This window comes from Syngnathoides biaculeatus, chromosome 23, assembly GCF_019802595.1.
Source record: "Syngnathoides biaculeatus isolate LvHL_M chromosome 23, ASM1980259v1, whole genome shotgun sequence".
NCBI classification, from domain to species: domain Eukaryota; kingdom Metazoa; phylum Chordata; class Actinopteri; order Syngnathiformes; family Syngnathidae; genus Syngnathoides; species Syngnathoides biaculeatus.
The window spans coordinates 13,523,627-13,535,663 of NC_084662.1; the positions used below are offsets into that span (position 1 = coordinate 13,523,627).

At 44.3% G+C, this 12,037-nt stretch overlaps 1 protein-coding gene across 7 annotated transcripts in view; it reads right to left on the reverse strand.

The window, feature by feature from the left end:
- LOC133496231 (protein eva-1 homolog A) overlaps positions 1-12,037 on the reverse strand; it is a 295,444-nt gene that overhangs the window by 59,775 nt on the left and 223,632 nt on the right. The window contains exon 1 of one of the 7 annotated variants that reach the window (XM_061811536.1): positions 11,185-11,410. The exons of the other annotated variants lie outside the window; for them this stretch is intronic. Within the exon in view, the coding sequence (XP_061667520.1) occupies positions 11,185-11,293 (109 nt within the window). The 5' untranslated portion in view covers positions 11,294-11,410. Of the gene's footprint in view, positions 1-11,184; positions 11,411-12,037 lie in introns of those variants that run through there. 7 annotated transcript variants of the gene reach the window in all.

Below are 12,037 nucleotides of genomic sequence, written 5' to 3' on the forward strand. Positions count from 1 at the left end.
CAATGTCAGGCTACAAAACATACAACACACATTAGGCCCATTTCACCAGTTGTTTTACAGATACTATAACAAACACAATATGTAATTCATTCTTGTTTCATTAATTACAATTCAACCAGAAAGTACCCCAAAAGAGAAAACTCAGCAATAGCAACGTTTCAATGTTATGGTGGCATGCTTGTCAAATATGTATATTCATGTGGACATAGAGAAAAAACTGGTCTCTTGATTTGCCGCCAAGTAGGAAAAATAGAATTCACTGTGCAGGAAAAGGTAGTATTGGTGAAAAGGCTTCTCCAGTTTAAAAAAAACAAAAAAAAGCAATGGAGCCTGGCTGCAATAATCAGCCTCCTTTTAAGGTCCAAGAATGCGCCGTGAAGAAAAGGGAGGTATTAACTTAAATTTAAAAAAAAAAAAAAGTGCTCGTAGGCGAGAGCTGAAAGGATGAGCTTTAACGGGAAAACAAGCTTAACACAAAACCTACGCTGTGAAAACAAGCAATAGAACATCCGCAGAGTGGACAAGGGAGAGAAAAGTCATCTGCAAGCACGGCCAGTTGGACTTAGAGGAGAAAAACTTCCAACAAGCCAAAACAGGTCGCCAAGAAGAACCAGAATAGTTCTCAAACGGACGACCTGACACATTTTGACACCTGTGTTGCCAAGACATGTTGAAATCCATTTCTTGATAATAGTTCACTATTTGTTGTCGAATCAGCATTATTGTTTTCTTGCTAACACGATTGCAATATGTTTCCAAACAGATGGACCAACAAAAACAGCATAATTTTTTTCCCCGTTTTTGTCATTTTCCTTTTTTCTCTCCAGATTCACGATGAATCCCCTTCCCAAGAAATTCACTGTCGCAATGGTGGACAATGTTTAGCTAGCTAGCAAGCCTAACCATCAGAACAGAAGCTGTTTAAAGGGAAAATCCAGTGCTTGCATTAGCAGGGTATCCCATAAGTCATGTAATATGTACTCTATTTTGACAATGTGATGTTAAATCCTCGAGCTGCAACAGCGGGCCGCGAGCCGAGCTTCAACGTTCAGGGAGGCCTTTAGCCTAGCTCCAGCGTCCAGGGCTAATGAAGCGGGTGGTCGCGGGCCACGAGCAGAGCTTCCAGGCGGCCAAAGGCCTCCGCCGCCTGGAAGCCCGGCTCGCGGCCCGCCGCCTGAGCTCGCTCGTCAAACTCCGCGTCATTCCCCTTCAAAGAACCAGCGGGGCCTCTGTTTACGCACTTAAGTCGCGGATAGGCCTCCGAGTAGTCAGACTCGGCGTCATTCCACCCAAAGAATCATCTGAACATTCAACATTAATTACAGCCACAGGTTCAAATCTGTATGAAAGTATTCCTCCGTCTTTCCAATCAACCGATAATGCTATTTCTTCATCAGATAAGGATAAATCCTCAAATTCAGCGCTGGGCATAATGGTGTGCCATTTAATCGAGCGTTTGGAACGGGATAGTACACGTTACATATGCCCACGTACATCACGTGATTTGCAAAAATGGTGGCGCCCCTGAAAATTCATAATTGTCGATAAAAATCTTCTCAAAACACTATTAAATGAGAGAGGATTTAGCATCACATTGTCAAAATAGGGTACATATTACATGACCTATAGGATACACTGTTCATGCAAAGCGCTGGATTTTTCCTTTAAGCTAATAGTGTAAATCAACATGGTTATTATTAGTCTATCCAAAGTCTTTGCATGTATTTGTTTGACCTTGGCAAGGGATGAGGCCAAGATTTGAATTGACACAAGCAATTTGCTTACGTCACACACATCACTTGGTTTTGAAATCCCAGAAGGCCTCTCTCGCTTACCTGAGCTGGTCTGAAGGGCCAGAAAGCAACAGATTAGCATTGCTTTGGGGGAGCCGGCTGCTGTAGCGTGTTGTAATGCAGACTGTCAGGGCGACACAGTTGGGGGGCTGTACAAAGCCTCCTTGTTCAGAATGCCCCCGCGCCCCACCCCACCAGCTTTTCATCAAACTGCAGAAACTAGAATATTCTTGCAGTCCACAATGCTCGTGGGGGCTTGGCGAAATCTATGGAAAAGGCTTAAGGGACGGCGGAGTTTGATCAAGGCCGGTGTGAGGGACATAAATCAGCTCCCAGGAATCGTGGAAAATGATACGGTGGCGGAGGGAGGCCATCAAAGCATGCTAGGAGTCTCCAAGACACGAGAGCAAAAAAAAAAAAAAAGCGTGGGTGTGCGAGGACATAATTCAACAGCACACTTAAGTGGGGATGACATGTGAAGATAATTGCTGGTGTACACGCCCACCGGCCTCGTCCTCAACACACGACAACTCTTTCTAATTAAGAGACGCCGCAAATCCGCGCTATTTAAATACATTTTGGAATATGGCGTTCAGCGCGCGAGGGTCATCGATGGCTCGCATTTCTAATTTATTGCATTTATTATGAAAATAGGACGATGACTTGGCCGCATGATGCTTGGCGTGTCACTCAAGAATCTCCCTCGCAGGTTCGCTAGTTTGTCTTGGCTCGGCGTGACGTTCGGCTTGCAAGAGAGGGCAAGTTCAACCGACAGCTTTGCTTCACAATCGCTTTTCAGCAGAAAACAAAGTCAAATTTCCACACGGCGCGTCAATAACAAACAAATGGGTGACATAAACAAGTGCAATTGTTTATTTATTGTCATTTCAACATCTATTGATTTATCTATTTATTAGGGTTAGCGTTTAGGGTTGTGGTAGGAGCTAATAACGGAAAATGCTTGTTGGCAGTATATCCATCCATTTTCTTAGCTGCTTATCCTCACAAGGGTCACGGGGAGTGCTGGAGCCAATCCCAGCTATGAACGGCCACGAGGCGGGGTATACCCTGTACTGGTTGCAAGACAATCGCAGGGCACATAGAGACTCACAATCACACCTTGGGGCAATTTAGGGTGTCCAATTAATATTGCATGTTTTGGGGATTTGGGAGGAAACCGGAGTACCCGGAGAAAACCCACGCAGCCACGGGGAGAACATGCCAGCTGTGCCACCGTGCCATGCTGGTTACAGTTTTCATGTGATTTTAAGTCTGAAAAGGATGCACGCCATCATCTTCCAGACCCCCCCAAAAATTAAAAAAAAAACATTGCATCAAATATGATTGAACAAAAATAGCAAAACCAACTTGTAGCGTCATTATAGTGATTCTCTTCAGAAATGTAAAAGCAACACATATTTTCCATCCATCCATTTTCTTAGCCGCTTATCCTCACAAGGGTCGCGGGGAGTGCTGGAGCCCATCCCAGCTGTTAATGGGCAGGAGGCGGGGTACACCCTGAACTGGTTGCCAGCCAATCGCAGGGCACATAGGGACAGACGACAGTCAAACAATCACACCTAGAGTGTCTAATCCTCCACTTATCCTCACAAGGGTCGCAGGGAGTGCTGGAGCCTGTCAACGGGCACGAAGCAGGGTAAACCCTAAACTGGTTGCCAGCCAATCGCAGGGCACATCGAGACAAGCAGGCACACTCACAATCACACCTAGGGGCAATTTAGAGTGTCCAATTAATGTTGCATGTTTTTGAGATGTGGGAGGTAAACCAGAGTGCCCGCAGGAAACCCAAACAGGCGCGGGGAGAACATGTAAACTCCACACAGGCAGGTCCAGCATCGAACCCGGGACCTTAGAACTGTGAGGCCGACGCTTTATACACTGTGCCGCCTCAACAAATATATTCAAATAGTAAATTAAAAAACCTTGTAAATAAAACTGTTTCCACAATATGTGAAAAATAGGCAAGTTTTTTTTTTTTTTTTTTTTTTTTTTGGGGAGGAGGCAATTCAATTAGCATTAGTTCAGCCAGGAAGTGGTGCCATCCCACGCATAGATTATTGTCAACGGCAGCACAACTAACCAGCGACTTTGATTGCCGCACAATTAATGGGGGTTGTGTGCCCGGACTTGACTCCATTGACAAAAAGCTTTGAGGCGCGTCCCCCGTCCAAGATATTTCCACATTAATCATCTCAAGGCGGTTCTTTTCACATGCTTCGCCTTTTCACTCAGGAATGTCCATTAGATTGACTCGTGAATGCAGATTACACCTTTGATACTGTAAAAAAAAAAAAACGAGCTGAACCGTATACATTTCAGTAAATGGTTAAATCGCTCTGCGTGCAGGGCTTAGAAAAAAAAAGTATAAATAAAAAAATTAAAAAAAGAATATTGACTCCAGTTGGCTCCACATCGCAATTCAATGGCCCTTTGTCTCACACACAGGTGCAATGTCTGCTGCTTATGCCCACAGGGCGGAACTCCTTTGACACTATTATTTGTTCTACACAAATACACACACATCACAAAGATGCACCCACACTACAACTGTAACAAAAACTGTATTTGGGTTTCTGGTTGTACATGCAATCCAAATACTTGGATTTAGAATTAAAATTATAGTTGTCTACGTCGTGGGCATTACCTGACTTGCCCGTGGGTTGGTTCATATTTGGATAAATTAGCCCAGGAGTAATTGATATGGAAGTAAATTAGTGCCACCAGTATTTGAATTTGAAATGCCACAGAAAACAGGATTTGAATTTGAAACATAAACTGATCACATTTTCAATAGTTGCTACAATTCGCTGTCTAAAATTCACCGTCCGCGCCACCAGGCAGCGTTACTAAGGTCAGAACCAAACAGCCAGCCAATCCAGTTCCGCTTTCTTAGTATGTGACATCACGTGACTAAGAAAGCGTAACTGCAATTGGCTGGGTGTTCACTTTACCGTATTTTCCGCACTAACGCCTTTAATTTTCTCAAAAGTCGACAGTGCGCCTTATAATCCGGTGCGCCTTATACATGGGGAAACTTTTAAAATAGGCCATTCATTGGGGGTGTGCCTTATACATTTCAAATTCAAATCCTGTTTTCTGTGGCATTTCAAATTCAATTTACTATTACTTACTTCAATAAATTGATCTCTTTTTTTTAAGTCCCAGCAAATTTAATGACATACTGTAACATCATTAAAATAAGTGATTTTGAAACAGGAACTACAAATCCTCATTCCATCCTGTTTTGACGTAGTTGAGGGCTCAGCAACCTTTTTGAGGCTGAGGGCTACTTCGTGAGCACCGATCGTATGAAGGGCTACGTGACCTGTTTGCGGCAAATTTCAGACTCATTTCATTACGCGTACATAAAATATTTTCGTTTTAATTTATTGTAGTAAATGACATTACAGGTATTTTGACATTTTAATTCACGTAAGCAAGTCAGACTCAGAATTTAAAGCACAAATAATAGTCACAATTTGTGGCCTATGGGATTTTTAGAACATACCTCGCGGGCACCTTATATGATCCTCGTGGGCGACCATTCGCCCGCGGGCGCCGCATTGGTGACCCCTGACGTAGTTCTTTTGCTTATCACTCTTTGTCTCTGGCATAGATACTTAAAGGCACCTTTGTTGTGAATTTTTTTGTTTATGAGCCACACACGGATTTGGGTTCTTTTGTACGTAACAGATTCCAAACCAGATTTGCTTCGGATTGGACTGCGGGAAAATACAGCCCTGTATGTCCACAAACTGCCTTTTACGTATCTTGCTGGTCACTACGCCGATAAGGAAACGTAAACAATGATGTCATCTAACGTCTGGAACTTCCTAAGAAGTAAATTTGCCCGTGAGGAAAGAGCCATCCCCAATGTGTGTTCAGACAAAGAGCAAAGCGTTTTTATGTCAGCCCTTCGCTGTCCGCCTCACTGTCTGCCTGGAGTGAGCTAGACAAAACAAGTCAGAGATTCTGTTTGTTAAGATGGAGCTCACCTGGCCCACACACACACACACACACACACACACACACACACACACACACACCGCATTTGTGGCCAGCCCCAGAGAGGCAAACCAGTTGGGAGAAAAATGAAGTGTGTTGGAGTGAAAGGGGGCAGGGTCGTGCAGAAGCGAGCGTGGGGGGTCAGCGTGTTAACCCTCGTCCAGCGGCACTCAAAATTAGAGTGGATTAAGGGGCCGTTTCCACACCCTTTTTAACGGAACAGGGAAATAATGTGGGGTCTGTTTACACAAGAGCAGCATTTTGGGTCCTGGAATGGGCGTATTTCTGAAAATGATGGTGAAAATTGAGAAAAAAAAGAAAAGAAAAGTTGGCTTCCATGTGTGTAAATGTGTCTATTAATTGATTTACCCAGTTATCGTAATTTCCGGCGTCCAGAGTGCACCTGATTATAAGCCTCACCCAGTACATTTGTAAGGGAAATACCATTTGGTACATACATAAGCCGCACCTGTGTAAAAGCCAGAAGTGCCCACATCGAAAACCACATTGAAACACGAGATATTTACAAAGAAAGATAGTACATAGAAAGAGTCTTCACAGTTTTTAATACCTTACCTTAGCTTAACATAGCAACAACAAGGTAGCAGAAATGGGGCTTCTTAAAAAAAAAAACCCAGCCGCGACAGCTACACATTAGCAAAATGATAGCACAGCACTAGCAGAGCCGGTTAAAAAAAAACATACCTAACTGAGATGTGGCAGTAACACGCTAGCGCGGCGCTAATAGGGCCGGTTAAAAACAAATATACCGGTAAAAATCCTTCAGACACGGCAGTAACACAGCAGCAACACGCTACCGCAGCGCTAACAGGGCCGGTTTAAAAAAAAAATACCAGGAAAAGTCACTACCCCGGCACATATATTCCACTGGTCTGACTTTTACCTTTTCCGCTCGAGTGCCCCCTTGCAGTCGTTAGAAAAAATGCACAAATTATCCGCATCACCGCATAAGACGCAGGGTTGAAAGCGTGTGAAAAAAGTCGCGGCTTATAGGCCGGAAATTACAGTACTGTCTTGGCGTGCATTATAATTGCAGGTCAACTACTGTGAAGAGGGTTTGTTTCTTTTTAACCTTCATGCGAAATATTTCAAAACAAAATGTTCCAATTTTACTTCATTGGCTTGAAAATTGTTAATTGCAAATAATGGATCTGCAGATTCAGACGTATTTCAGTTTCATCTATCCGTGCCAGTGACAGGCAGAAAAATTTAATTACTAACCCTAACCTCCCTTCCACTAGATGGTAAAGGGGACTTAATAAATGTATGTATCAACTCTTGTGGCGTGATTTTAAGACCCTGACAAATGAAAGGTTGGTTATAGCCTAAATCAAGGAATGGATTTGGATGTAAAGTTATGTTAGTGATGGCGTTTGAAATTTGACGGGCGTTTTCCCACATGGAAAACTTAACAACAGATCTATTCTCTATACTTTATGTCAGGAACCTCCGGAGTGGGGGCGGAGCCAAATGCAGGACTTTGAGGCAGAGGCATAATGTTTAATGTAATTTATTCCGAAAACTGGGTCACACACGGTGTAGCAGTCCGACAAGGCAGAGGCACAGAAACGCTAGGCTAGGCAGGATCCAAAAGACATACAGCACGAGTTCGATAACTCTGAAGCAAACTAACTAACTCAACAGGACAGGATCAAACTAAAAGGCGCAGAATCGCTGTGACTAGGGTTACTCTAACTCACACGTAGAAGCGCAGAGTCCCACAGGCAGTGAATGCAACTCAGTAACGCAAGGTAATAATGAACTGGCAAATGCCAGTGACAAAAACTTATAAGCCTGTTTAATTACAGTCCGAATGTGAAACAGCGGTGAAACTCATGTAAAGCTTTTCTTCCTCACTGTATACACACCAGCTAATCTAAATGGAGTTGGTTGTATGACTTTTATGAGTATCTCCGAGTCGAGTGTTTGACGAGGTGATGAAACACGTTCACGGTTCCTACGCGAAGAGCTCAGTAAACCCCCCCCAGAACCCTCACAACCCATTGACTGGGGTTAATGGGGTTTTGCGACAAGAGACAGCGACACAAAAACAGAATTCGCCGGAGCCATTTGGAAGTGTCACACAAACAACGATGGCTTAAGTTCACCGACATCCTGCCCTGGCTCGGACGGACGGATGGACGAATGGTTAACTAGGTAGGTGACACACTTAAAACATGCCTGTTCACCACCACCGACCCAACGGTCCGATTGATCAGTCTGACAGAAATTGGACCTGCCACGTCCGCTCGGAACCCTGCCCGACAGCAACTGTCAGTCACCGCAACGCTCGCTCCACGGGGAGACTCCGGCTGGTCAAGAACGGCAGCAAGAAGGACCGTCTTTGTCCTCGACATACGCCGGGGGAGTCCGGTTTATCGCCGTCCATTAGCTATTGATGGCGGGTCTGCATTTCCCGCATAATGTCCGGTACGGAGGGCGTAGGGCATCGACTACATGGCTCGGTGATTTTAAAGTTGGGCATTCGAAGCAACAACACCAAATATCAGCGGATTTGACCTCGTACCAATGTAACCAACCAGGCAAACAATGGACCTCTGCAGAACACATGTCTTCCCCCCAAGCTGCGATTTCTACTCCCTAATTCTGGACTACGGCAAAGGTTTGAAATAATCACGTCTGAGCCTGTAAGCATTGGTAAACCAACTCTGGGGGGAAAACTGTAATCAGCTGTTCTAAAACACTTTCCACTTCTTACTCAATTTAACTTCCCTTCGAATAAGCCAATCGCCTTGTCGGCGGCAAAACCGACAAACCTGCAATCGCGGGAAGCCTGTTTACCGTTTTTTGTTTTGTTTTCGTTGCAAGCCTGACGTCAAAGCTCTTGCGGCAATACAATAATTGATGTTGGGCGTGCAACACGGATGCGCTCCCAGGAAGTGCATTTTCCAACCATTAGAACCATTAGAGACCAATTAACACCGGCAACAAAGCCGTCTTTCGATTTTATGACACGGTAAACAAAAGCCCCAGACCTGCCTCGGGCTCACAAACAGCCGTTAATGCAACACAGGGGCTCATTAGCTAAATTTGCCTCCTCCATTTTTGATCCGCTAGACTTTCTCAAGAGACGAACTGCAAAAGCCCGCAGATTCCGTCAAGCCTTCGCACGCACGATGTCGCGCTCAGCTAATTGGCAAACTTCACCCACTTCTATGAACTCGCTTGTTTATGGACTTTGACAGGCGTCCAACGCAAACCGAAGGATATTTATACACACACTACACTGAGGCATTGTTTGAAAGGGTCAGGACCTTCTTTAGATAATAAGTCCGTCTGGTAACACTTTAACCAGATTTAGATGTTGTTTATCTCCTTTTGATAGTACAGTCTGTGTTGTACTTCGCTGTCAACTTATAAAGAAAGACGCAGTACGCCATATACGCAAAGTACTGGGTTGCCTTTCATGACACCTACAGGAACTAAAAACTACCTCTGGAGAAACCTCAGTCTAGGTGAAATTCTACCGCCTTAAATTTGAGTTCCAGCAAACCAGACCAGGATAGGGCAAAATGGGCAACTGTCCCTTTTGCTTTGTGAGAAGTCGGTAAACGAAGGTGAAGCTAGCGATCGCAATACTTGGAAATAGCAAAACAGGCAGTGTAAAGTGCAGCCAATCAAAAAGTTTTTTAATAAGTTGAAAATTCTGATCTCGATCTCACCGTCAGCACACTTTTCACTTACCGAAAACCGAACTGACGGCAGCTTTGACTGCAAAGGATCTTTACCCGAGTATGTAAGATGTTATCTAGATTTATTGTATACCTTGACAGCTACGTCACTGCGTCAACATACTTTTGAGATACTCCTTAGAACTGCGGTTCCTTCGGGCCAAATGCTTTCATTTAGTAAAAACATGAACAGTTCTCCATCCATTTTCTATCACGTCCTCGGCTGACATTGGGGCCAAGCCAGTCGCAGTTGCGACAAACGACCATTCGTCCTCATATTCACACCTCGAGTCTTCAATGAATCTAACATATGCTTGTGGGAACTAGAAGAAAACAAACATTTGAAACTGAAGTTGAAAAACTTACACTGACCAAATATGTATTCTATGTAGTTAAAGTCCCAAGATTGGTCATTATTTGTATTTAGTGTATGAGCTAAAAATGACACCCTAAATCATTCTGTGCCAGATGATTCTTCTTCTCCTCCTTTTCCTTTCGGCTTGTCCCGATTAGGGGTCACCACAGCGCGTCATCTTTTTCCATCTAAGCCTATCTCGTGCATCTTCCTCTCTAACACCCGCAGTCCTCATGTCCTCCCTCACAACATCCATTAACCTTCTCTTTGGTCTTCCTCTCGATCCAACCAACTTTGGCTGTCCCTCTAATGAGCACATTTCTAATTGTATCCAACCTGCTCACTCCGAGCAAGAACTTCAACATCTTCATTTCTGCCACCTCCAGTTCTGCTTCCTGTTGTCTCTTCAGTGCCACCGTCTCTAATCCGCACATCATGGCCGGCCTCACCACTGTTTTACAGACTTTGCCCTTCATCCTAGCAGACACTCTTCTGTCACATAGAACACCAGACACCTTCCGCCAACTCTTCCACCCCACTTGGACCCGTTTCTTCACTTCCTTACCACACTCTCCATTGCTCTGTATTTGTGACCCCAAGTATTTGAAGTCATCCACCCTCGCTATCTCTTCTCCCTGGAGCCTCACTCTTCCCCCTCCACCTTTCTCATTCACGCACATATATTCTGTTTTACTTCAGCTAATCCTCATTTCTCTTCTTTCCATTGCATGCCTCCATCTTTCTAATTGTTCCTCCACCTGCTCCCTGCAGATCCAATATCATCTCCAAACATCATCCATTGGAATCCAGTCCAACCTCATCTGCCAGCCTATCCATTACTACCGTAAACAGGAAGGGGCTCAGAGCGGATCCCTGATGCATTCCCACCTCCACCTTAAATTCTTCTGATACACATAGGGCACATCTCACCACTATTCTGCTGTCCTCATACATGTCCTGTACGATTCTAACATATTTCTCCGCCACACTGGACTGTGCCAGATGAATGATAAATCATATTTGCAATAACGTGTTTCCACGTGTTCAGTATGTATAAGGCAATAAATAAATAAAAAGTGCGAGCTGCATCTGGCACATGCGATTCAAACTGACTTTTAAAAGATGTCAATGGCGCACATGTAAACTGATGCGCGATCGCTCCACTAGTATACACCCAAACTGTTGCGCAGCATATAAACAAGTCAGTTGAGTGTTTCAAAAGTGGTTGGGGGGGGGGGGGGGAACACACCAAAACAATCAACAACAACATCGTAGTAAAGAAAAAGCTTGCTTGGACCTGAGATGTCCGAGGAGCCTTTGGAGCGATCGCAGACGACTGCCAGGCTCGTTATTCCCAACAGGAGCGCATACGTGACGGCTGGCAGAGTCCCATCGAGCTGGAACATCCTTGAAGCCTCAAAGGTGCATGTGAGATCCCGCTTGGCACCAGCAAGTCCGCATCCGAAGAAACACCAGCAGCAGCACGGAAAAGAAGGTTCCCAGTGGCGCACATGAGACGTTCAGTGTCCCCCCCCCCCACCCCACCACTCACTTCACGCTACAAAAAAAAAAAAAAAAAAAAAAGCTCCTGAGACCGGGATGGATCAGTTCTTCTTCTCCTTCTTCCTCCTCCAGACTGCAGCTGCACGGTTTTTTTCCCCACCCCTTCTTTGAACTCACTTTGGTGGCGGTGGTAGAGATGGTGGCAGCCCACCTGGAGCACTGTCGCCCCCCTCTGCATGAGTCCCGACACCTGCAGATCCAACTGGACAGAAGTGCGCAGTTGTTTTCCCTTTTTTTTAATGCTTCTATTTTGATTTAAAACTGAATAAACAACTTAAACAAGGTTCAGGTTGAGCATTTAGTGTTAGCAATCAATTTTCTTTAAAAAGTTGTGTCTTCTGTGTGTTTTTTTAAGTCAAATCTATGTAGTATGCTAATTTATTAAACACTTTTTTTATGGCAATTCTTGCTTAACTGCTGTATTAAACCAGTTGTACTGTAAATGTTTCTAATATAGTATTTTGAGACGGTAAATGCAGGGTTTCCATTGGCTTACTCGTTTTAAAACAATAATTAAAAACAAAATACCCCCACGAATACGTGTTAAGAATGTCAAATCAATAAATAATGTAAAATTATCCACAAAC